The sequence below is a fragment of the Callorhinus ursinus genome, unplaced genomic scaffold (assembly GCF_003265705.2).
Source record: "Callorhinus ursinus isolate GAN/ISIS: 27379988/994484 unplaced genomic scaffold, GSC_fseal_2.0 scaffold25, whole genome shotgun sequence".
Taxonomy (NCBI): Eukaryota; Metazoa; Chordata; class Mammalia; order Carnivora; family Otariidae; genus Callorhinus; species Callorhinus ursinus.
In genome coordinates, this window is record NW_027397087.1 from 578,183 (window position 1) to 605,379 (window position 27,197).

At 37.3% G+C, this 27,197-nt stretch overlaps 1 protein-coding gene across 3 annotated transcripts in view; it reads left to right on the forward strand.

The window, feature by feature from the left end:
- SLC12A6 (solute carrier family 12 member 6) overlaps nt 1–27,197 on the forward strand; it is an 82,382-nt gene that overhangs the window by 36,001 nt on the left and 19,184 nt on the right. For 2 of the 3 annotated variants that reach the window (XM_025883925.2, XM_025883927.2), the window contains exons 2-9: nt 6,162–6,206; nt 17,245–17,339; nt 18,587–18,718; nt 20,393–20,539; nt 21,880–21,934; nt 23,212–23,342; nt 24,026–24,267; nt 26,231–26,445. In XM_025883925.2, coding sequence (XP_025739710.1) covers nt 6,162–6,206; nt 17,245–17,339; nt 18,587–18,718; nt 20,393–20,539; nt 21,880–21,934; nt 23,212–23,342; nt 24,026–24,267; nt 26,231–26,445 — 1,062 coding nt within the window. The remainder of the gene's footprint in view (nt 1–6,161; nt 6,207–17,244; nt 17,340–18,586; nt 18,719–20,392; nt 20,540–21,879; nt 21,935–23,211; nt 23,343–24,025; nt 24,268–26,230; nt 26,446–27,197) is intronic. The other variant, XM_025883926.2, reaches the window with a different exon arrangement.

Genomic DNA, 27,197 nt, shown 5'->3' on the forward strand with positions numbered 1-27,197 from the left:
CCCCAATGTTTATAGCAGGAATGTCCACAATAGCCAAACTGTGGAAAGAGCCAAGATGTCCATCGACAGATGAACAGATAAATATATATATATATACACACATACATACACACAATGGAATGTTATGCAGCCATCAAAAGGAATGAAATCTTCCCATTTGCAATGGCGTGGTTGGAACTGGAGGGTATTATGCTGAGTGAAATAAGTCAATCAAAGAAAGACATGTATTATCTCACTGATATGAGGAATTCTTAATCTCGGGAAACAAACTGAGAGTTGCTGGAGTGGTGGGGGGTGGGAGGGATGGGGTGGCTGGGTGATAGACATTGGGGAGGGTATATGCTATGGTGAGTGCTGTGAATTGTGTAAGACTGTTGAATCACAGACCTGTATCTCTGAAACAATACATTACATGTTAAAAAAAAAAAAAGATAGCAGGAAGGGAAAAATGAAAGGGGGGAAATTGGAGGGAGAGAGGAACCATGAGAGACAATGGACTCTGAGAAACTGAGGGTTCTAGAGGGGAGGGGCGTAGGGGGATGGGTTAGCCTAGTGATGGGTATTAAGGAGGGCACGTACTGAATGGAGCACTGGGTGTTATATGCAAACAATGAATCATGGAACACTACATCAAAAACTAATGATGTAATGTATGGTGATTAACATAACATAATAAAATTTTTAAAAAAATAACTCCAGATGATTCTTTTGACTGGGCGAATTTAGAGAATACTCGTTTAATGGTAATATTGCTAAGTGAAAGGAATGAGAAAATGGGAATGATGATTCAGGGAGTTATCATTTAACCTTGGCATATTGAAATGAATGAGTTGAACGTTTCCCAGAGTGTATACAGTATGACACTAATTACATAAGATGTGTGGTGATAAATGAGTTATCTCTTCTCATCTATTTAAGAATGCCAAATATATTCTTTTGGAGATTAGTTACGCAGCCATTAGCGTATTGAAACGTCTGAGAAATTAAACATTATAGGAATTTACTTGAGTGTTAAATATATTTGCCAAGTTTATTTACCACCCCTACCCCAAATCATTTTCTCAACAAATCTCTATTAATATACTAAAGAAAATGCATGGTACAAGAAGTACAGTCCTTGGTTCACTTCTACGATAGCTTATTCTCTCCATGGTTAGCTGTCTACACAAATCACTTGCATGACTGATGGTTTGGACTAGACTCTGTCCTAGCAGAAATTATGTTTTTTGGCAGAAGTATATTCTAAGTATCCTTTAAAAAATATGTTATTAATAATAAAAATTCAGATAAGGATCTTTTGACTCTCCTTTGTTGGGTAGGCTAGAAACATAAAAAACTAGTTACATTAACTTCTGTATGCATTGCTTTACATTTCCATCTTACAGCTAAATTATTTTGCCTACAATTGCCTTATGTTTTTCACCCACTTATTTATTTAAACCCAATTAATCACATGTAAATTTTTCTAGGTCTTTCCGGTCTCATTGCAGTAAGTTCAAAATGTATATAAAGAAGATAGGCTTTTTCAGATTTTACCTTATTTCAGCTTGTTTTCCTTCTTGGGTTTCCCACTACAATAGGTACCCATTTAGAGAGGCAGACTCTAGTAACTGTGAATGTTAGAGTAATTGTCTTTGATTCCATTTTTAATCCACTTTGCCTAATTCTGAGTCAAAATGGTTTCTTATGATAATGCTACTTTGGTTTTTTAAAAGTTGGAGTCCAGAAAGTTAGGAATGTTTTAAGACTGGTGATTTCAGGTATTTTGTATCCTTGTATTGAAGTATGTCTAGATAATATACACTATAATGAGCTGATTGTCCTCCTGTATATGCACTTGGTCCTGCCTACTTCTTTTTCTAGATAATTAGGCCTAATAGTTTCCACTATTGTGTTACTTAATGAAAGTACTGATACTATCTTTAATGAAGACTAAAACCTGCTACACTGAGTTTTAGATGCAAGGTACAAGCTAGCCTTTATTTGCTTCAAATTCTCTAAGAATGGTAGATGAAGTAATTAGCAAAAGAAATTCAGAAAAGGCTATTGCTATGGGCAAACTAAGGGAGATAATAAGCCTCTTCAGAAAAACTATTTAGAGGCAGTTTTGCAAACAGGTACCACCCACAATCATTTTTCTCTCTATTCTCCGAGGCACATGGCAAGAAACTAAATAAAATCTCCATTCTTTACCATTTACCCAGGATAAATGAAATATATTGAGAAAGTGCCCATTTGTAAAACTACTGTATCATTACTGTAACAAGGAAATACTCTCAGGTCATTTTTCTGATTGTATTTACATGTGAAAAGATACATGATTCTATTTGAACTACCATTTTGATTGGTAGAGTATCATAAGCTTTTGAGTATCACCTAGTATAACCTTTTGAGTTATAACCTGTGAGTAGCTTAGTTTATAAAGACCATCGAAGGTAAAAATAGTTACGTTATTGGCAAGTTGTTTCTATTACAGGAAGTAATTTGGTTAAAATAAACATTTTGAGTAATGTTTAGGACAACTCCCAGTCTTTGGCAAACTTGGGTGTGCCCTCATCAGTGGCATAAGCAGGAAAAATGTTAAATGGGAGAGTTCAGATATGACAATAGAAAGATGCCCAGATGTATCTCAGAGCAGTGTTACCATGTTGATTACACAGTTTGGAGTGCATACCCAGAAACACCCCTCAACTTAAACCCATTTACCAACTGTGATTTTTATAGGCATGGCTGATTTCATTCTCATGGGTTCTGAACCTGTTTACTCCTAGATTTGCCCTTGTTTTGGGTTTTACGTGCTTTCAGTGAAGTATTTGCAAGTTCTTGGAGGTTAGTCTTCAAATTACCAAATAAGTATTAAGTAAAGGTTGCCCTGCATTCCTTCAATTCATAAAAAATGAAAAACAAATCTAAGTTGAACTTGTAGGGAACTACACAAAGACTTATTTCTACTCATCTCAAATATAGGAGGGTGTTCAAAGGAAGAGGCCTGGCTTGACCAGAAAGTGTACGGACGGCATGTGGGCACAGTTTAGAAGGCAAGGGAGTATGTAGTATACAAGGAGGTGATTTGTAAGAAAGAAAATCATTTGTATTTCCCCATCTAAAATCATACCTATTCTGCCTGAGTTATCTGAGATGTTTTTCTAAAACTCATAGATTACCTGGAAATTCCAAATAACTTGTTTTAGGCTATTCTTCATTTTAGGACAAAAAAGTTAGAATTACAGAGTACCAAGAATCATGAAGATAGGTCCTCAAAAGACTAAGATTATCTCTCTTTTGACAATAGTGTGCTGTGTCTTTGGCCACTTATTAACAGCATTCATCTTTTGAACTATATTTTTTTAAAGATTTTTTATTCGAGAGAGAGAGCAAGCGAGAGCACGAGCAAGGGGGAGGAGCAGAGGAAGAGAGAGAAGCAAACTCCCCGCCGAGCAGGGAGCCTGATGTGGGGTTCAGTCCCAGGACCCCGGGATCATAACCTGAGCCAAAGGCAGACACTTAACCAATCACCTCTCAACTATAAATACTAAGAGATTCTAAACTTTGCCCCATCCCAACATACATAAAAGGCATTCCCATTAATGACAGTATCTTGGAATCAGAATCTTGAAAAGGGTTGTTGGTATGATTTTAGGGAAAAAAACATGATGCTGGTAATTTCTCCAACTTTTCCTTTGGAATCACTAGAGTAGAGCTAGATGATGACCATAGTTCTTCTGGTTCTAAAATTTTATGATTCTTTCACTACTCTTCCTTCCATGCTACCTATATACCTGCTTCTCTATAATGAAAGGGCCTAATTTATCCCCTTTGTGCATGTGTGTGTGTGTGAGAGAGAGAAAGAGATGAATCTAATACACAGATGTACAACAGAACTGTTATTCCTACTTTGTCTTACGCACAAACCCATATTGTTTATTTAAAAGGAAATAACATGAATTTAAATTTAAAAACTTGGTATCTGTTTGGTGGTATGTTGGGGAAAACATCTGAGAATATAAAAATTTATAGAGTATCTTTTTAAAAACCAAATTAAGGAAGAAAATCTAAAATTATATCTTAAAATGTTCACATAACATTGAAAACTTTAGTTGTATCCACCAGGTTTCTACCTTATTTCCTCCTTGATTAGAGTATGTAAAATATAGTATAATATGAACTGTACATCAGAAACGAGAATTTGTTTAGTATTCTGATTGGTTCTTCTTGTATGGGATGCCTAAAGTGTTAGATTTAATTAAATTATGTATAAAAAACATTTATTATAAACACCATCGAAAATATTATTTGAATTTTGTTTAAAACAGTAATTCTAAATCTTTTTTTTATCTGGGACCTCTTTGGCAGTCTGAAGTCTACAAATTCCTTTTCAGAGTAATGTTTTTATATTTATTTAGTTAGTTAAAGATTTTATTTATTTGATAGAGAGACAGCAAGAGCAGGAGCACAGCAAGGGGAGTGGGAGAGGGAGAAGCGGGCTCCCTGATGTGGGGCCTGATCCCAGGACCCTGGGATCACGACCCGAGCCGAAGGGTGACGCCTAATGACTGAGCCACCCAGGCCCCCCTTTATTTTTATTTTTATTTTTATTTTTATTTTTATTTTTATTTATTTGACAAAGAGAGCACAAGTAGGCAGAGAGGCAGGCAGAGGGGGAAGCAGACTCCCCGCTGAGCAGGGAGCCCAACGTGGGGCTTGATCCCAGAACCCTGGGAACATGACCTGAGCCGAAGGCAGCCGCTTAATGACTGAGCCACCCAGGAGCCCCCAGAGTAATGTTTTTAAATGTGTAAAGTATTACACATGTGTATAAATACATATATATAGGATTAAAAAGAAGCCTATTATATAAAATACAATTATCAAAATTAAGTTCGTGATCTAATAAGTGCTTTTTTTATCAATGCATTGAAGAAGACCTAGCAGCCTTTTAATTACTACCATAATTTCAAAGTAGTATTGCACCTAAATGGTATTATGAGATATATATAACAATTACAGTGTGATATGAAAAATCATATTTATTGTTGACAAAGCACAGGAACTTTTATGTAGTTTGTTGCTGACATCATTCTTGGAGAAAATACTAAACTTCAATTAGAGGTTTGTGAAAATAAAAATGCAATTTTTTTCCCATTGTTCACAGACCCCCTCGTCTAAAATTATTTTTGTTCCCCAGACACATTCAGGGAAGCCAGATGTAATCCTCAGTGTCTCAAGAGACTTAATCTTGGAGGAAACTGGAGCTCAGAGTCTTTTCCATATTTAGCCCTTAATGCTTTTCAAGCCTTTAAAAAAAGCAAGTGGTTAGTTGTTAAATGATGATTGTCAATATCTCTTGCATTAGGAACTTGGCTTATTGCCACTAATTTTATTATAGATTAGAAGAAGTAGATATTTATAAAAGCCAGTTTAGTAATTTTATCATGAAGTCGAATCAGAACATACCTGCTAGTAGTAATGAGTGCTTTACTTATGTCTTGACTTTGAGCTGCTATGGCCATATGTCCTTTGCCATTAAAGAGAAAATGTAACGCATGTGGTAAGCCCCAAATCATACTACTTTATGGAACTAGTATTGGTTAGTCAAATTTGTGTGATTATCTTTTTAATTTACTTTTTTCTGAAAATTTCATTTAAATGGAATTATACAAAATGTCCTTCTGCTTCTGGCCTGTTTCCCTTAGCATATTTTCAAGGTTCATCCATGTTGTAGCATATATCTGAACTTCATTTCCTTTTTATGGCTGAATAATATCCCATTGTATGTATATGCCACGTTATTGTTTACCCATTTATCTATTGAAGGACACTTGGGTTGTTTCCACCTTTTGGCTACTGTAAATAATGCTGCTGTGTACATTGTCATACAGGTGTCTTGTTTTGAGTCCCTGTTTTCAGTTCTTTTGAGTATATGCCTAAGAGTGGAATTGCTGGGTCACGTGGTAATTCTATTGCTTAACTTTTCAAAAAAGCTGTGTGATTATTTTTTATAATAGTTTATTTTTATTCTTTTATTAATGTTTTTTGAGCATTAAAAAACTTTTTTTTTTTTTTTGCTTATTTCCTTGGTTGACTTTTGTTGCTAATTTTTAAGAAATTATTTGTTTTGGTCATTCATTTTTTTCTTTTCTTTTCGATTGTTTGTTTTTCAGACCCGAGTCAGAACTCCATCACAGGGGAACACAGCCAGCTGTTAGGTATAGTATTACTGTGGGGATTGACTTTCTCTAAAGTCACCCTTTTCCTGCCTATACTAACAGACATTATTCCCACTTCTAATTCTGTTTTCCATCCCCTCCTTTTCTGCTTTTCACTCAACTTTTTTTCCTGCTATTTCCATTCCCAACTTGGTAAGTTTTAGGAAACTACTTCTGCAATTGATTATTAAGTCCCAATGTAGTTACATGTAAAAGTAATTTACATAGTCTGTGTTTAAAAATAAAATCTGTGAGAATTAGAGCTTCTTTTTTCCAAGATAATTTTGTCAAGAAGATACTATAATACTCTGTAATATCTTGGGCTGTGCATCTACTTTGCCCTTATTATAATTTTCTTGGTCTTTTAATCACCCTCATTTTTGTGATTAAGATTTCATTGAAAGATTTAGGCAGACCATGAAAAGTAAATTTCTCCCCTAAACTATTAAATTGCTTCTGTCTCCGATACATGCCAACAAGTAGAGAAATTTGAAAGTAGTTTATCATCTGGCCAGGAACATGTGTGTAATGGAGGTAGGGAAGGACTTAGCTAATGAAATGGACAGTCAGGGGAGTTGGTACCATTCCAGTGTAAGCTGGATTTTGTTTCCACTGAAGCACTTGTTGTAAAAGATAGTAAACGAATTGTGGGCAGAAAGAAATGGTATATGATTGTGAAGAAGACTTCTCTTAGTATTAGCTAAAAACCCAAATATTTGCAAAGAGACTACTCCAGCCATTAACCTCATTTAGCAGCCTATATTTGCATTCAATTTTGGGAATTTATCCAGAGTCTTCTGGCTAGATTCTCAGGTAAGTTCATCCTGCTCTGAAGTTCGTTAGATATGATTATATTCTCCTTTTTTCTCATGCTCTTAATAACTACCATCTTCTGGGTCCTATCCTGAGTACCTTCCTTTTCTTTCTTCTTTTTTTTTTTTTTTCTTTTTAAAGTAAGCTCTACACCCAACATGGGGCTTGAACACACGACCTGAGAGTTGTATGCTCTACTGATTGAGCTGGCCAGGCACTCCTCTGAGTATCTTTGTTTAAGCTATAGCCTCAAAATCCTTAAAAGGCTGGGTTATAAAAAAAAAAAGTTTGTAAAAGACCGAAAGATGGTTTTTTGATTATATTTTCTAACCATCATACAGAAGGGGCATTGGTTTAGCTTGAATTAAAATCTTGCCAGCTCTTGAGGCGCCTGGGTGGCTGTTAGTTAAGTGTCTGCCTTCGGCTCAGGTCATGATCCTGGGGTCCTGGGATCTAGCCCTCTGTGGGGCTCCTTGCTCAGGGGGAGCGTGCTTCTCCCTCTCCCTCTGCCGCTCCCCCTATTTGTGTGTTCTCTTTGTCAAATAAATGAATCTTTAAAAAAAAAAAATCTTGCCAGTTCTCTATAAAAATCTTGCTTAGGGGCACCTGGTTGGCTCAGTCAGGGGAGCATGTGACTCTTGATCTAGGGCTGTGAGTTTGACCCCCATGTTAGATGTAGAGATTACTTAAAAATCTTGAAGAAGAAAAAAAATCTTGTTCAGCATAATTTGGCCTGGTAGGTTAGAAACTGCTTCAGTTGCCTTGCCTGCTGAATGGAATTTATAATAGCATCTTTCAGACCTTCTAAATGTTCTTCCTGTCAATAGGGCACAGTTATTTTAATGTATCTACTGTATTCCACTGACTCATCAGATCTCTCATAAAACTCAGGATTAGGTGGAGGCGCTGTATGGAAGAGTGAAACTGCTGTTGTGGTAAAGAATTAAGCTGTATACTTATGATTTATGAACTTTTCTGTCTGTATAATTTTTAATTTAAAACATTTTAGTAAGCAAGTAAGCAAATGAGCAGTGGGCCCTAGCATTTTTACAACAATTTTCCCAAACATTCAAGGAAAAATACAGTTTCTCTCAGGGAATAGGAAAATAAACACTCCCCAACTCAGTTTGAGGATTGCATAACTTTGATACCAAAACTTAGCAATGACAATGAGAGACAAGTATAGGCCAGTTTTACTTATGAATACAGATGTCCTAAATGAAATATTTGCAATCTAAATTAAGCAATACATATTTTTTTAAGTTACCCCTGTGACCAGTTTGGGTTTCTGCTAGAAATAATGGTTGGTTTACCATTAAAAATCAGTGTATATAATTCAGTGTGTTAACCAAAGGAGATTAGGGGCATCTGGGTGGCTCAGTCAGTTAAGCGTCTGGCTCTTGATTTTGGCTCAGGTTAATGATCTCAGGGTTGTGAGATTGAGCCCCGCATCGGGCTTGCCCTGGGCATGGACGCTGCTTAACATTCTTTCTCTCCCTCTCCCTCTGCCCTTCGCCCCTGCCTCTTAAAAAAAAGGAGATTAAAGAATGAATCATCTTAATTGATGCAGGAAAAGAATTTCATTTGAAATATATCCAATATTTAAATTCATGAGTTTGTATTGATACTTTAAAAAACTAATTGATCACCATTGTAGTATTCTAGTGAACCAATCCATTATTCTGAGAATTGGTTAATAAAAGGAAAGAATGAAGTATTTATCTTACCTTTAACTATACAAATGGGTAACCAAATAGTTTATTAGAGGGAGTGTCTCTTTATAAAAGTATTTCAGCTAGTAAATTAAGGAAGAATAATAGAAGAGTATCACCACTTTGTAATCCCTCATAAATTAATGGATTTAGTCATTAATCACCAACAGTTGTTAGTATCCCAAAAATAAAGAAAATCAGATGACGTGTACCTCTTGACAGAAGATCAAAATACCACTGTGAAGGAGTTTTCCTACCTCTCCCCTAAAAATACTGAATATGGATAAGCCTCTGGGCCTCATTAGCAGTAGATAGGAAATACAAAAAAACAGAACAACATTTAAACAGTATTACATGGATGTCATCATCAAAATCAGAAACTCTAGAGGTGCCTGGGTGGCTTGATCGGTTAAACGTCTGCCTTCAGCTCAGGTTATGATTTCAGGGTGCTGGGAACAAGCCCTGTGTCGGGCTCCCTGCTTCTCCCTCCCTCTACCTCCTTTCCCTCACTTGTGCTTTCTCTCTCAAATAAAATCTTTAAGAAAAAATCAGGAACTCTACTGAACATATGACATGGTTTCTTCAAATAAAAGAAAAAGAGAATAAGCTATTGACTTAAGAGATAATAGCAGTTATAATGTATGATTCTTAACTACTTATTCAAACACTGTAAAATCAAAAACATAATTTATAACATTTGAGACAACCTTTCGTGTTCACACAGTCACATAGTTCAGGCCCAAACCTGTGCCAAGGGAAATTAAGTACGTTTACTGCTCTTGTCCTTCCTAGCTCAGACCAGCAAACACCATTTGACAAGATCAGGAGACTAAGGGAAGAGTCTGAGATTGATTTAACTTAGCCCCAAATTGTAGTATAAGTGGCAAATTACAAAAGCAGCAATGTAGAGATAATAGCACCACAACAATAAAGTTTGTATAAAGAGCAAGACATTCGAAATACCATTTTTATATTTACAAAAAAAAAAAAAATGTATGCCATAAAAAATGGAAATCTGAAATCTGGTAGAATCAATGGCACTTATATCAGTTTTTGTTTGAATTGTGCAGTGAAACACCAGTAAGTTCCCAGTAATGTAAGCATTATCTGGATAGTAAAATGAGGTTAAAAAACTAACAATGATCTGATGGACTGTTTAATTCATAGCATTATTGAGACCAGTCTCAGTAGGTATCCTCCAAAGGAATTATCTTAGGATACTGGATAATCCTAAAACAGTCCCAGGATATGGATTTGGTTCTTAGTTCCTGCAGAGTAGAACTAACTTACTATTCAGGAACTCTAGAACTTCCATTCCATTTGAGATTTCCTGAGGTCACAGTAGTGACCCAGACTTCTGAAAAGCTCTACTGTCTGTATATCTGTTTAATTTTTTTTAGAGAGAGCATGTAAGTGGAGGGGCAGAGGGAGAGGGAGAATCTTAAGCAGGCTCCATGCTTAGCACAGAGCCCAACACAGAGCTCGATCTCATGACCCTGAGATCATGACCTGGGCCAAAATCAAGAGTCAAACACTTAACCAAATGAGCCACCCAGGTGCCTCTTCCCGCACCCTCACCCCCTTTTTAAGAGAGAAAGAGAGTGAAGGCTTTGCTTTTGAAGTAGCATGATTTCCCACCAGGAAACAGATTGAGAATTGATACATGCCTTTCAATTAACCACTCCTGATGAGAACTTTGTTTCTTGCCTGGAAAGCCTTGATCTTTCGTGACTGGCCAGGAGCGCTATCGGACCCTCACATTCCCAACACCACCACATGTAGACCCTGATAATATCTTGGAGGCATCATTGGTCTCATAAATGTAGGCAAAGTCTCCAGGAATATTCTTCCAAACCCCCAAAATTAAGCAAGCAGAGTTGGGCCAGAAACATCCAGGACCAAAGTGTCAGGAAGTTAAGGTGGTTTCATTTGAAACTTCAGACTCCAGAGGCCCCAAATGTTGAGGTGCTGGGGCTGCAGCGGGGTGGGGGGGGAGAGGGGGAAGGGCAGAGCTGTCAGGACATGGCTTGGACCAGCAGGCAGCAGAATGGGGCAGGATTGTTCGGAAGCCAGATTTTTATAGCAACAATATTGTAGGGCTATTGAACCAGCAGAGAAGTAGTATATTGGATCTGGCACTCCTACTCATGTAACCCTCAAGAGGGATGAAGTGGTCCAGTCTGTGACACAAAACTATTAAATGTTTAAATCAATAAAGGGTGCAGTTAGGAAGATGAGCATACTACTCAGGAATGAAAGACTGTTTAGAAAGAACAATTGGAACTTGTAGAAAAGAAAAAATAGTTATTAATATAAAATACAAAGTTAACAGATTAGAAACAGGTAAAAGGGGTTTGTGAACAGAACAAAAGGAAAACTACACCTAGACATAATGAAGCTGCAGAACACCTAAGAAAAGAGCTTGAAATCAGCCGGAGAGGAAGTACAGATCATCAAAGGAACAGCAGAATGACAGAAGAATTCTCAGTGGCAAAACAGATTAACAAATAATGTCTTAAAATGTTTGCACAGCTGTTATTATCCTAGAATTTGTGCTTATTAACAAGACAGTAATAAGGACAAAATACAGTTGTTGCTAAATGAAAGCCAAGAACACTTTTCACCACGAGACTTGCTCTAAGCTAGTGGTTTACAACTGAGGACAGTTTTGTCCCCCAGGGGATATTTGGAAATGTTTGAAGACTATTTGATTGTCACTACTGGAGATGCTTCTGGCATCTAGTGACTCACAGCTAGGGATGCTCTTAATGCACTGGACATCTTCCACAACAAATAATTATGTGCTGAGTTTGAGAAACTCACCTCTAAAGGAATTCCCAAGAAGGTGCCTCAAGTAAAAGCGAAATGATCCCAGGAAACTAGTACTCTGAAATGCAACAAAAATATTGAACAAATAAAATGGTAAACATGGACCTTCACCCAAGTCAGTGTTGTCTCCATGAAATATTTTTAGTGTCTTATTTGTGTAATAAAATAAGCTACTAGAAATATTGGACAGAACAGTAATACATGAATCAAAAGAGAACGGAAGTGTTCAAAATGAAGTCTTTGTTGTTTGGGAGGATGACAGACTTTTGTTTAAACTCAACAGTTTGGGATTTTTTGTTTTAAGATTTTATTCGAGAGAGAGGGGGAGAGAGATCACAAGCAGTGGGGAGGGATGGAGGGAGAAGCAGCCTCCTCGCTGAGCAGGAAGCCCCATGCGGGACTCGACCGCAAGACCCTGGGATCATAACCTGAGCCGAAGGCAGATGCTTAACCGACTGAGCTGCCCAGGCACCCCTTTACGTAAGTAAAATATGTGGTAAAATTTCAAACGTAATTACTGAAAGAATAGATATAGAATGTGGAAACTGCAAAAGAGGTGAGAGAACAAATGGAATAAGGGAAAAACAAAGCAAAAATCCAAAGAGAAGAAATGAGAATGAATCCTAAAGAAAAAAGACCAAATAGAAATTTTAAAATGGTAGAATCCAATCTAAACATATAAATTGCTATGGTTGATGGACTGAACCACAATTAAAAAGAAAGATCGTCAGATTTTAAAAATACAGCTATCTGCTATTTACGGGAGATCTACCCAAAACATAAGGACCCAGGAAAAAATGGACAGTTGAAAGACAGAAAAGGACATTGAACCAAAGGACAGCTGTATAGTTATTGTCATATTTTCTACTGTCTTAGGGTTTATTCTGCTCTTTCTCTAGCTTGCTAAAATAAGTACTTAGCTCAAATAATTTTTATTCTTTTTACTTTGCTAATGTAAAACTTTTAAGACTAACTTTTCATTGAAGTGCTACTTTTGGTGGATCCTACAAGTTTCAATAGGTAATCTTTATTGTCACTTAATTTTTTAAAGTATTTTAATCTTTGATCCTTGTTTTGCAGCGTATTTTCTCTAATTTTTAAATTTGGAAGGATTTAAAAATTTATCTTTTCACAATTAAATTCTAACAACTTTTGTTATAGACCAAGATCACAGCCTCTGCCCTTTGAGTGAGGGCTGGACTTAATGACACCTTCTAAATGGCAAAAGCAATGTCACTTTCAAAATGAGATCACAAAAAGACTCACATCTGTCTTGTACTCTCTCTCTGGCTCTCTTTGATGACTTGCTTTGAGGGAATCCAGCTGCCATGCTGTAAACTGTCCTATGGAAAGGCCCATGTGGCAGGGAACCAAGGGAGGCCCTTGGCCAACAACCTGAAAGAAAGTGAATCCTGCCAGCAGCTGTGTCAGTGAGCTCGGAGGTGGCTCTTCCCCAGGCCTTCAAATGAGACCATAGTCCTGGCAGAGCTTTGATTGGAGCTTCTTAGACTGAAGCAGGGGGCTCAGCTAAGCCTTGCCCATATTGCTAGACCACACAAACTGTGAGATAAAAGTGTGCGTTTAAGCCACTAAATTTGGGAGTCATTTATTATACCGAAAGACAACTATAAGCCATAGACGTATGTTTAAAATACTGTCTTGCGGGGCCTGGGTGGCTCAGTTGGTTAAGTGTCTGACTCTCGATTTTGGCTCAGGTCATGATCTCAGGGTCGTGAGATGGAGCCCTGCTTAAGTTTCTCCCTTTTCCTCTCCCTCGGCCCCTCTCCCTGTCTCACGCGTTCGTTTTCTCTCTCTAAAAAAAAAAAAAAAAAATTATAAACTGCTTTCTTGGTGAATTCACCCTTTTGTTATTTGGTTACCCTCTCATGCAAAATAAAGTTTTCCCCTTAAATTTATCTTGTGATAATAAAACAATATCAGCTTTTTTTTGGTTTCTATTTGCCTGATAGATCTCTTTACTTTCAGCTTTTACGTGTCATTATATGTCTCTTGTAAACAGTATATGCCTGGATTTTGTTGTTAGTAGTTTAAAATTGGCATGTGTGAATATTTACACCATGGAAATTGGCTAATACTATAAATTAGTTTTGTATGTGTGTGTATGTGTTTTTAACAGTCTTCTGTGACTTCAGTATACACACAATGAAAGCAACATCTTTAACTGCTTTGTCTACTGCTATATCCCCAGGTCCTAGAGTGCCCAGCACATAAGAACTTAATAAATTCTTGGTGAATTAATTGAATAAATGAATTACTCCAAAGTGGTAATAATTTAAAGCTGTGTCATTCTTCTTAGAATTTTCTGGAACCGGTAGAGAGAAGAAAAGAATTACATTTTCCTTTTTTTTTTTTTTAATAACTTTATTGGGGCGCCTGGGTGGCTCAGTCGTTAAGCGTTTGCCTTCGGCTCAGGTCATGGTCCCAGGGTCCTAGGATCGAGCCCTGCATCGGGCTCCCTGCTCCACGGAAAGCCTGCTTCTCCCTCTCCCACTCCCCCTGCTTGTGTTCCCTCTCTCGCTGTCTCTCTCTCTGTGTCAAATAAGTAAAATCTTTTAATTAAATAAAAAAAGGATGAAGAACACATTGGGATCTTAAAAGGGGCATTGTGTCCAGTGGTAGAACTGAGAAGAGTAAAGCTTTTCCATCAATTTAAAAGGAATATTTTTAAAAAATCAGTTTATGTAGGGGATGGGGCTGCCTCAGTGGCTCAGTTGGTTGAGTGTCTGGCTCTTGGTCTTGGCTCAGGTCTTGATCTCATGGTTGTGAGTTCAGGCCCTGAGTTGGGCTCCATGCTGGGTGAGGAACCTACTTAAAAAAAAAAAAAAAACAGCTTATGTGGGGTGGTTAAAAAATTTGGAAAACAGATAGTGGTGATGGTTGTACAACATTGTGAATGTAATGCCTCTGATTTGTACATTTAAAAATGGTTAAAATTGCAAGTTTTATGATTTTACCACAATTTAAAAAATTAATAATGTAATATACCCAAAACTCTAATATTGTATACTTTTAATCAAAGAATTGTTTGATGTATAAATTATATTTTAATAAAGATGTTAAAAAAAACAATATGTAGAGAGCTAAGCCAGAAATTTCTGTAGAAGTCAAGTTAAAGGGAACTGGTCTAGTCCTTGACAACTGGCTTAAGCATCTTGTTTGACTGCTTTGTCTCTAGTACTCAGTAAATATTTTTAAGTTAAACAATAAACAAATGAAAAACAAATTAAAAAAACTACAATGAGATATCACACCTGTCAGAATGGCTAAATTTAACAATACAGGAAACAGATGTTGGCGAGGATGCAGAGAAAGGGAAACCCTTTTACACTGTTGGTGGGAATGCAAACTGGTGCAGCCACTCAGGAAGACAGTGTGGAGGTTCCTCAAGAAGTTAAAAATAGAGCTACCCTACAACCCAGCAATTGTACTACTAGGTATTTACCCCAAAGGACACAACAATACTGATTCGAAGGGGCACCTGCACCCCAGTGTTTATAGCAGCATTATCAACAATAGCCAGATTATGGAAAGAGCCCCAATGTCCACCAACTGATGATACACAGGATGGAATATTACTCAACTGTAAAAAAGAAAGCTTGCCATTTGCTACAGTGTGGATGGAGCTAGAATGTATTATGCTAAATGAAATAAGCCAGTCAGAGACAAATACATGATTTCACTCATATGTGGAATTTAAGAAACAAAACTTGAACATAGGGGAAAGAAAAAAAAAGGCAACCCATAAAATAGACTCTGACCTATAGAGAAGGAGGGAGGTGGTTAGGGGATGGGCTAAATGGGTGATGGGCATCGGGTGTTCTATGTAAGTGATGAATCACTAACTTCTCCTGAAACTAATATTATACTCTATGTTAACAAACTATACTTTAAATAAAAACTTGAAATAAGAGAGTCTGTTTGTTGGTTTGTCTCTCTTTTTTCCCCCTATGCTCATTTGTTTTGTTTCTTAAATTCCACATTTATTAGCTAGAATGTTTCTAGGATAATTGCTTGATTCTTTCCATTTATTGTTTTTCAAATATGTTGTTTCCTTAATAACTCTGCAAAGGTGACTAGTTTTTTTTTAATATTTTGGATATTTCACATATTTACATTTCAGTTCAATGCATTATTTTAGTGTTCATATTATCCCATTTTTAGCTGGTGGGGACCCTGTCAGGTTGGCCCTTCCTTCCTTTGCCGTGATCCAGTTATTTTGATAGCTTGTTGACTATTTCCTAAACTTGTATTTGAGGTTATAGGACTTTAAATTAATTTCTTTAACTTTTATATTAGTATCTATTTCCTGAATACTTAAAGTGTTAGTTCTTTAAGTTTTTTTTATTTATTTGACAGAGGGAGCACAGGTAGGCAGAGCAGTAGATAGAGGCAGAGGGAGAAGCAGACTCCCCGCTGAGCAGGGAGCCCGATGCGGGACTCGATTCCAGGACCCTGGGATCATGACCTGAGCCCAAGGCAGATGCTTAACCGTCTAAGCCACCCAGGTGCCCCTAAAGTGTTAGTTCTTAATGACATTTACATAATTTTTTATTTTCTCTCTTTCTCTCCTACAAGGCGATTATATATAACCTTTTTTTTCTCAGTACTCATTAAGTATATTCTTTTTTAAGTTTTTATTTAAGTTCCAGTTAACATACAGTATAATATTAGTTTCAGGGAGACAGTTTTTGATTCAGCACTTCCATACATCATCCCGTGCTCATCAAAGCAAGTGCCCTCCTTAATCCCCATCCCCTATTTCACCCATCCCCCTGCCCACCTCCCCTCTGGTAACCCTCAGTTTGTTTTCTGTGGTTAAGAGTCTCTTTCTTGGTTTGCCTCTCCCTCTCTATTTTTCTTTTGTTCATTTGTTTTGTTTCTTAAATTCCCCATTTGAGTGAAATCCTATGGTATTTGTCTTTTTCTGACTGACAGATTATAATTATATATCTCTCTCAATACAACGAAGAACCACAGCTAAGGAAGACACAGACTCTGCTGTCTGAGGGAACCTAGTCTCTTTTTTTTCTGCAGATCTGGTTCACCAAATTCTTCTGAGGTGCCTCTTTTAACATTAAAAAAACTGTGGCAAGGGTTTGTACAAAAATAATGCTTGGTTACATGACCTAATGTCTTTTTTTTTTTTTTTTTTATCTACTGTCACTTATAAAAGGTTGGACAGACCTGGAGGTAGAGGGCTTTTACTACCACTATCAATAGCAATAGTGTATAAAGTGTGTAGTAATACACTGAGTAAGAACTCAAGTACTACCCCTGAAACAAATAATGCATTATATGTTAATTAATTGAATTTAAATTTTAAAAGTAAAATAACTCAGTAAGTACTTTTTAAAAATTTTATTCTAGATTTGAGTGACTTTAAGAGTAGAGTCCTATAGGCTAGAATCCTAAAAGAATAGTGTTTCCAGAGGTCTTCATATTGTTAAACCTTCCTCTTGTTTACCTCTTAGATTTATTTTTGCTCCTGTTCTGGAGGGAGCCACATTCTCTAAGCCTGGCTAATTTTAGTTCTCCCACTCTCAGATTAAAATTTGAATATGAAAATGGATTCTGGTAATACAGAGGCAAATGAAGTTATTTGGTGCTGATACTTCTTTAATACCAATGAGAAACTAACTTGATTTCCTTTTTTTCTTTTCCAGATGATGGGCATAAGAAAGCTCGAAATGCTTATCTCAATAATTCCAATTATGAAGAAGGAGATGAATATTTTGATAAAAACTTGGCACTCTTTGAGGTAATATTTGGGAGAAATCTAGGGTAGAAATTTCAGGAACAGATTTCAGAAAATGGGTTTTCTATCCCATTTATTTTTAAAACAGTACAGGCTGGATAATTTTAAGAACTACTTGTTAAAATATAATACTATAACTTGTCATTGTAGTTGAATAGTGTTTCCAGAGGTCTTCATATTGTTAAATGCAAATTTAATTATCACTATCTAATTATCTAATTATCTAATTATCACTATCTAATAAGTAGCCATTAAATCAGATTTCTATGAATTGCGGAAGAATGTTGACATCACAGGCATGGAGAACCTTGCTGTCTAATTCAGCTAGGATTTAAATATTTGCATTGGAATTATCTATGAAGTATAAAATAGAGTATTTTTCAACTCTGTGTTTGGGAAGGCCATCATTTACCTTAGAACTACTAAAAGAAAAATCAGTGTAGGAAATAGGCTGCCAAATTAAGAGGGCCTGTCTGTATGTCTTACCCAAGACCATATGGACTCTGACGGGCTCTGCAGTCGGATAGTTGAAAGGAGCCTGCTTTGGTCCCGCACTGCCTTTGTGTCTGGCTTTGGACAATGATGCAAGTTCCAGTTCTCTTAGTGTACCTGTTTTTTAAATGATATCTTCTTTCAGCATCCTTCAAGAAAAGATCTGAGATAAATATTTAGTTCAGTCACAAAAGTTTTTTATTGAGCTGTCTGTGCTTGGTGCCATAAATAATAGCCATAAATGTTATTAGAATGTTATAGCCTCGCCTAGGGACACCAGGGTGGCTCAGTCGGTTAAGCATCCGACTCTTGACCTCAGCTCAGGTCTTGATTTCAGGGTCGTGATTTCAAGCCCCACATTGGGCTCCATGCTGGGCATGGAGCCTACTTAAAAAAAAAAAAAAAAAAAAATGTTAGTAGCCTAAAGAAAGGGGCACTGTAGTTAAAGGTAATGTTATTAATGTTTTTTTAAGATTACAGCTGTCTGTAGGGGCCAGTGTGATTTTGTTTTTACTGTAAAGTTAAGCCATTAGAAAGAATGATAAAGCTTTTCACTTAAGAATTTTATAAGGATTTGTATAGTCCTGATTGATATTTTAATGTGGGAGGAGAATAAAGCCTCATTTATAAATTTTCTTAAAATATTTACCTGCGATATATTTTCTCATTTAATTTGCAATTTTCTGGTAGAGGGCCACATTGATGCTTATTCCCAGTGTTCTTTATTATGCATTTCCTCCATGTCTCTGGCTTTATAGGAAGAAATGGACACCAGACCAAAGGTATCTTCTCTCCTCAACCGTATGGCCAATTATACTAACCTGACACAAGGAGCAAAGGAACATGAAGAAGCAGAGAACATCACTGAGGGGAAAAAGAAGCCCACTAAGGTGAGGCCTTCAAATAACAAGGATAAATAAAAAGAGCCCCATATATAAGAAAGGAGGAAATATCCAGGGCATCACTCTCTGCTCAGTAACTGTTGAATGCTTGTTATATGCCAGGCACTGTTCTGGGCACGTCATAGCAAAAACAGAACATAGAATGTCCTGCTCTCATGCAATCTAAATTCCAGTATGAGGAGATAGTTGTTAAACTGTATATTACGTGTTGACGATGGTCTAACAAAAATATAAGCAGGGACAGATGGTAGCTACACTTGTGATGAGCATAGCATAACATATGCAAAGACTTGTCAAATCACTTTGTTGAACACTAATGTAACATTGTGTGTTAACTTCAATTATTCATTTTTTAAAAAAGGCAGGATGGGGCGCCTGGATGGCTCAGATGGTTAAGCGTCTGCCTTCAGCTCAGGTCATGATCCCAGGGTCCTGGGATTGAGCCCCACATCAGGCTCCTGGCTCAGTGGGGAGCCTCCTTCCCCCCCCCCGTCTCTCTCCCCCTGCTCATGCTTTCTCCTCTCTCTCTCTCTCTCTCTCTATCTCTGTATCTCAAATGAATAAATAAAATCTTAAAAAAAAAAATAAGGATAAAGACACTGAAACTGGCCAGCAAGAGAGCCAGGGCAGAGGGGGTTGCTGTTGTAGAGAGGTTGGTCAGGGAAGGCCCTTTCTGACAGGGTGATGTTTGAGCAGAGGCCTAACCAGTGTGAGACAATGAGCCCCCTAGTTGGGAGAAGAGCATTCCAGGGACAGGGAATAGCACTTCAGAAGAAGAGGGTTCACACCCATCTGCTGATGCCATCTCTCTGTTGTCAAGTGATGGGGTTTTTCAAAGACTAAATTTCAGTTTTTCTCAAAATGAAAATATGGAACAATATTACAAGTTAGCTTTCTGGTTGTTCAGGGATAAAATGACCCTCAGATCTTCATTTTACCAACTGCATTTACCAGCTACCATGAAGGATTTATGCCAAACTCTGAAGGAAGTCCATCAAATCATTATTCAGTTTTTAAATGAAAAGGGAAAGCTAGGGGCACCTAGCTGACTCAGTCAGTGGAGCGTGTGACTCTTGATCTCAGGCTTGTGAGTTCGAGCCCCACGTTGGTTGTAGAGATTACTTAAAAATCTTTAAAAAAGGGGGGCACCTGGGTGGCTCAGATGGGTAAGCGTCTGCCTTCGGCTCAGGTCATGATCCCAGGGTCCTGAGATCGAGCCCCGCATCAGGCTCCCTGCTTGGCGGGGAGCCTGCTTCTCCCCCTCCTTCTGCTTCTCCCCCTGCTCATGTTCTCTCTCTCTCTCTGTATCTCTGTGTCTCGAATGAATAAATAAAAAAATCTTTAAAAAAAAAAAAGCTAATAGCTTCAAAGAACAGAACATTTTAATTGTTGGGGGTACACTTAAAAGTTTGTGGTCAAATGCCCATGTAAAAACATATGGGGACCTGTGTAAAGTAAAAATATATAGCTCTAGGAAAAGTGTGATCATTTATAAGATGGAGATTTTATATGTGCCTCTTTTAAGATACTGATTATACTAATTATGTGTTTTGTAAGTAAGATGGTAGTTAAGGAGCAACTTTTTATATACAAATAAAGGGATAAAAGCATCTCTTCTAGATGACTATGTAATTTTTCTTTTGTCAACATCTTTCTTTGCAGACCCCTCAAATGGGTACTTTCATGGGTGTCTACCTCCCATGCCTACAAAATATTTTTGGAGTGATTTTGTTTCTACGCCTTACATGGGTCGTGGGCACAGCTGGAGTTCTTCAGGCCTTTGCAATTGTCCTTATCTGCTGCTGCTGTGTAAGTCCCCAGTTGGCTCTTAGAGATCACCTGGAACATTGCAGGAGCTCAAGATTATATGCGCTTGACTTATTTGAGAATAACACAAAGACTATTCGGGAAAGACTCATGATCTCAACAGGAGACATTATTTTGATATTAAACTCTGAAGGATTTTCAGTTATTTAGTGTCCAGTCTTTGGTGCTTATATGCGTAATACGATGTACTAGAAATTACAAAGGAAGACTTTTAGAAGAGGTAGAAGATGTAGTCCTTGATTCAAAGAATTCAGAATACAGACCGTTGGAGTTTGATAGCACCAAAGTTGGAAAATGATGATGTACTACTCCAGTATAGTATTGAGGAACAAAACTGATTGTTGTTTGGGGTCAGGGGTATTTGTTTTGTTTTGAAGGCTCATCTGTTATCCCTTCCGCAGAAATTCAGGTGTGCTTTCCAGGTCTTCTCCCCACTGTACTGAGAACATTCTGATCTTGTTGGAATTTAAACTCCTCTCATCCACATACCCCAGCCACATCTGTCAATTTTATTATAAGTTGATTATTACTAAAAATTTTTATTTTTTTTATTCAACTGCTGGCCTCTTTAATTACTATCATTATTATAGCCTCCTGGTACATTATGCTCAGCTGAGTGCTACATAAAGCAGGATAAGAAGACATAGTTTGTATCATTAATAACTTAATAGTACTGCCTTTTTCTTTTTTCTCTGTTTCTTAGTCTTAAAACTCGAGGGCCATGTTTGGCTCCTTGATTGCCTCTCACATCTAATCAGCTACCAAGGTCAATCATGTCTCCCTCTGAAATCTCTTACATACAACCCTTCCTTTATATTCCTGTTACTAGCACTACAGTCCTTACTTTTCACTGAACTATAATAGCCTACTAACAAGTCACTCTGCCTTCATCTGCTCCCTATCTGCAGTCCATTCTATGCTGCTACCACGTAATATTTTCAAAATACAGTTTTTATTATTTCAGAAGTCTGCAGTGGTTCCCCTCACTGAATATTGTTCTTGTAATTGTAGCTAGTCCTTAGTCAGTTTCCAATCTGTTTTCCAAGTGAACTAGGAGACCAGGGTGAGATCAGTGGCTCCTACTAGCACCTAACCTACTGCTTATGATATAGAAGCATTTTAACAGAATACTCAAGATAACAGTAATGTGACTAGGGCAATGAGTTGAACCACATCATCTCATTTCCATACTATTAGGTATGGCAGCCAACTCCCTCCATAAAGGTAGGAAGAGTTAATTTTTCAGAAAGTGCTCTGAGGCCCACAGATGGGAAAATAGTACAGAACTACAGTAACAATCTTCTCCTTCACTTCCTTTACAGACAATGTTGACTGCTATCTCCATGAGTGCCATTGCCACTAATGGAGTGGTGCCAGGTCAGTAGGCTGGATTTCAGGGATTGTCAGCAACTACTGTATGTTTATGCTATACAGTCAGAAGTGCAAACTTCCGACGACTAGAATACTATTTAGTCTCTTGGTCATAGACATTCACAGTATTTGACTTGAGAATACATTCTTTAAAAATGTCTTTATGTTGTAAACTAGGGGAACCCTCACTCACTGTTGGTGGGAATATAAACTGGTATAACCACTTTGGAAAACAGCACGGAGGTTCCTCAAAAAATTAAAGATAGAAATCCACACAGTCCAGTAATTTCACTGCTGGGTATTTATCTGAAGAAAACAAAAACAGTAATTCAAAAAAATATATGCACCCTTCTGGTTTTTACTGTATTATTTATAATAACCCAAATATGGAAGCAACCTAAGTGCCCATCAGTAGATGAATGAATACAGATGTGGAGACACACACACACACACACACACACACACACACACACACACACACACACTCTCACACTCTCTCTCTCTCTCTCTCACCAGAATATTATTCAACCATAAAAAAGAACAAAATCTTGTCATTTGTGATAACACAGGTGGACCTAGAGATCCACTTTATGCAAGTGAAATAAGTCAGACAGAGAAAGACAAATACCATATGATTTTACTTATATGTCAAACCCAAAGAAATAAACGGTTGTCAGAGAGGAGAGGAATGGGGGGAATGGGCAAAACAGGTGAGAGGGAATAAGAGATACAAACTTCCAGTTACAAAATAAGTCACAGGAATGAAAAGTACAGCATAGGGAATACATTCAGTAATATCGTAATAACATTGTATGGTGACAGATGGTAACTACACTTTGTATGGTGTGCATAATGTACAGAATCGTCAAATCACTGTTGTACACTTGAAACTAATATATCATTTATGTCAGCTATACTTCAATTAAAAGAAAAAGGAAAAAATCTCATCATGTTCTAAGCTAGAATCCTTAATTTGTATCACCTTCCTAGCTTCTTTTTAGTTAGAATGTATTTTATTGGGCTGTCTCATGCCTGTAGTAAATATTCTTTGATGCTTATCTAATTAATACTGACAAATTGTGCTACTTCATGTGGAGCATTAGATGTTCAGCATATTATACCATAAAGGTTTTATCTTTTATTTCCCATTAGCAAATCTACTTTTTATCACATTCAGAGTTTTGAAAAACTTGAAACATTTATCCTTCTTATTTATGACTTGTTTACATTCTTCTTACTGATGTACTTTCTTTATCCTGCTTACATTCTGTTTTGTCTTTTAGCTGGGGGCTCATACTTTATGATTTCCCGAGCACTGGGCCCAGAGTTTGGTGGGGCTGTTGGCCTCTGCTTTTATCTTGGTACCACATTTGCAGCTGCCATGTATATCCTTGGTGCCATTGAAATTTTTCTGGTGAGTAATAGCTTAATTGTGGTCTACAGTGTAGAAAAGATAGAGATTTGGATTTATTTTGTTGTTTGAAAGAAAGCAAAACTTCCGAGAGATCCATTATAGAATCAATCAGGTGATTGTTAACCTGTTATTGACTTCCTCTTGTGAACATAAGTCAGAAAGGTTGAGAGTATCCTTTGCCTGTATACTGCTTCCCTACCACCCGTTCACCAACACCCTACCACTTCATCCAAGAAGTTAAAGTCTTGATCAAGGCAAGACTTGCATTAATAGGGAAAAAGTAAAAGTTTTTATCTTTTTTGATATCTTCATCCCAGTGAAATAAAATGTTTTTCATTTCTTTATTCACTGGAATATTTTTTTTACTATTTAAAATAGTCATAAGTAAGTAGGAATAATGAGATAAGAATCAAGATAATCATTACAATTATTTTATATAACCCTTTGAATAAATTACTAATGCTTTTTTTTGCTGTTTCTATTTGGAAATGTAGATATTCAGAATAGCATGTAGTCTTAAAAAAAAAATAAATGATATCCAATTTCTGTAGGAATTAGGTTAAGTCTCCAGTCATTTTCTATCTTAGCTTTGCTTTGCTGTGTGAAAGCAAATGCAAACTACAACAACCCTTTTACTTGATGACTTTGAAATGACCTCATTTTCTACTTCCTTTACTTAACAGGTATATATTGTCCCCCGAGCTGCAATCTTTCGTAGCGATGATGCACTCAAGGAATCAGCAGCCATGCTCAATAACATGCGTGTCTATGGCACAGCCTTCTTGGTCCTTATGGTATTGGTGGTGTTCATCGGTGTACGCTACGTGAACAAGTTTGCCTCACTTTTCCTGGCCTGTGTCATTGTGTCCATCTTGGCCATCTATGCTGGAGCCATCAAGTCTTCTTTTGCCCCTCCACACTTCCCGTACGTGTCTGTCTCTCTGACCGGCCATCAGTTACTGGGTAGTCAGTGACAGTGTCTGGTGATGTGATCACTTCAAGTACAGTTTCAATCTCCCGGAGATTTTGCTCGTAGATGAGCTCAGTTAGTGTCTGGGCAGGAAGCCTCCCAGCAGACTTCTCATGTTGACCCTCTTCCTTACATCCCAGGCATGGAACTGGCAGCTCTAAACATCATTTGGATATAGATACTAGGTTTTTCTCAAAACTTCCTTATAATGATTGTGTATATTTGAACAACTATTCATGAAGAGCTTTACGATAGTATAGTTATTACCAGCAAGCTTTGTAAAGTACAAATGTTGGATTCCTGTTATTAATAAAATATCAAGAGAATCAAAGAAACCTAAATTCCTACCTAAATATTTGTAATTAATTAAACTTTTTAACCTGCTGTTAATACCATAGCAGACTTTCTGGTTATAAAATAAGGAGAAATAAATGTCACATTTTTACATATATATATCTCTCTATATAGAGATTGTATGATATACCCTAAGTAGTGCAGGTACATTAAAGTGTATTTTTTTAAGTAGTAATGGATTTGTACAGATAGGTGACTCTCCGGTCACCTGTTCTCTATTTGACTAGTGGCATAGAGATTAGCTAGCACTGAGAGGTGTTTGTAATCTTGTTACAGAGATTGTCTTTAAAAAGTCATCTGGATTATCTAGATATCAAACTCCTCATTCCTATGTTGATTTAACCTGATTACAGAAAAATAGTTTTTTTGAGATGAAAAAACAGATCTATAGAGATTAAATGACTTTCCCCAAAGTTAGTTAATGGCAGAGCAAGAATATGAACCCTTCGATTTCCTAACTCTTGGTCCAGTATTTCTTCTACTATGCTAAATGACGTCAGTGATAGCGTCCATCATCAATTTTTAGTCTGCTCGTTTAGGGACTACAGACTAGCCAAAAGTACTGAAGGCTATATTCTGGATATCTTAACTTGAGAAATTCCATTTTGCCTGAAGTTCTCCTTTGATGCTTCTCTTTTTTGGTGGGTAAAAGGTCACGATGGGTGGTATTTTCTTTAAAATATTCCAGCAGAACAAGACCAAATTCCCTAGAGGAATGCTTGAAACAAGACTGGGCAATATTGAGTTGTTGAAGCTGAGTAATGGGTACATGGTTCATTATGTATATATGCTGTCATTTTTGCAGATTTAAAAAGTTCTTTGTTCCTCTTGAGAGGTACATTAACTATGGGAGTATTATTCTTTTGTTCATATTTATAACTCTGGATTAAAGAAAAAAAATCAGCAGTTATTATGTGTAATATCCTTAAATACCTTCACTCCCACTGGGTCTAGGCCTACATTCAAAAAGTTTTCTCTTAGGCCATAGTGGGATGTGCTTTTTATTCCAGCCAAGCTGTCTTTCTCAAAACAGTAGCCAGAAGATTTGACCTTTAGTGAAACATTTTCAGGGGGTTGTTATGAACATAGGCTTTTCTAGGCCAAAAAAAGGGGGGGAAATTTTTTTTTTTTTTTTTTAGAAAGAACAAAAGGACTGTAGGATTCTTTTAGACCTAACAGTTGGTTAGTAATCTAGAAAATTTGGAAGATGAGTAAGCACAGTGTCTTCAGTTATTCTGTTTGACTTCTATCACCCTGCTACCAGTATGACTCAGGCAGACTACTTTATTGCCCTAAACTTCAGTTCCTCCATCCACAACATAGAAATACTAATGCATATTTTGTGAGATGGCTGTCAGGATTAAATTGCAGAAAATGTAAATAAATCTCCATCTACAGAACAAGTCAATGAGTATTAGATCCTTTCACGTCCTCTTAGAGATGAGGGTTTTTTGTTTTCTTTTTTCCATTACTAACCTATTTACTAACCTATTTCTAACCTACCTTCTTTTTTTAAATTTTTTTTTTTTTTTTACCCTTCATCTTTCTCTCTGTTTTCACTTAGGGTCTGCATGCTGGGTAACCGCACCCTTTCATCAAGACACATTGATATTTGCTCTAAGACCAAGGAAATTAACAACATGACAATACCGTCAAAGTTATGGGGCTTCTTCTGTAACTCGAGTCAGTTTTTCAATGCCACCTGTGACGAATACTTTATTCACAATAATGTCACTTCAATTCAGGGCATTCCTGGATTGGCTAGTGGTGTCATTACAGGTAAGTCAGGAGGTGTTTGAACAAGTTTTTAATCTCAGGAAAGCAGGCTTTTCAGTCGTAGACTCATATTGTCCACAATGTCTCGCTGCCACAGTATCCCTTCCCTCCTTAAGCTCAGCACCCCGCTCTAAATTCAACGTCTTTCTGCTTTTCTGTTAGTGAACTTACCCTTTTTCAAACTCTCTTGTGACACTTTCTGCTAAAATATTCCTCCTTTGGGGGCACCTGGGTGGCTCACTCGTTAAGCGTCTGCCTTCGGTCCTGCAGTTGAGCCCCGCATCGGGCTCCCTGCTCCGCGGGGAGCCTGCTTCTCCCTCTCCCTCTGCCTGCCGCTCCCCCTGCTTGTGCTCTCTCTCTCCCTCTCTCTCTGGTGGATAAATAAATAAAATATTTTCAAAAATAAAATAAAATTTCCCTCCTTTTGAGAGCAGAGCTAGGCAAATCACTTTTTGAAGTCGACTGAAGTAATACAGTACCCTGTGTGTTGCACTGTGAGACGGCCAGTGTTCTTCCCACAGTGACAGCCAGGTGGAGCTTGTAGTGCCACCACATCCACGTGTACTGTTTTCCTCACTCAGCCCAGTTTCTGAAACTCTTGCCTTAAGTGACTTCCGTCTTAAATGTTTGGTCCACAGATGTCTTTGTGCGTAATCAAGTTTACACTAAGGTGTTAGAAATAGCATTGATTACTAATTTAAAAGAAAAATAAGCTTTTCTGAGCATTCATCTTTAGTCCACTTAACTTCTACTAA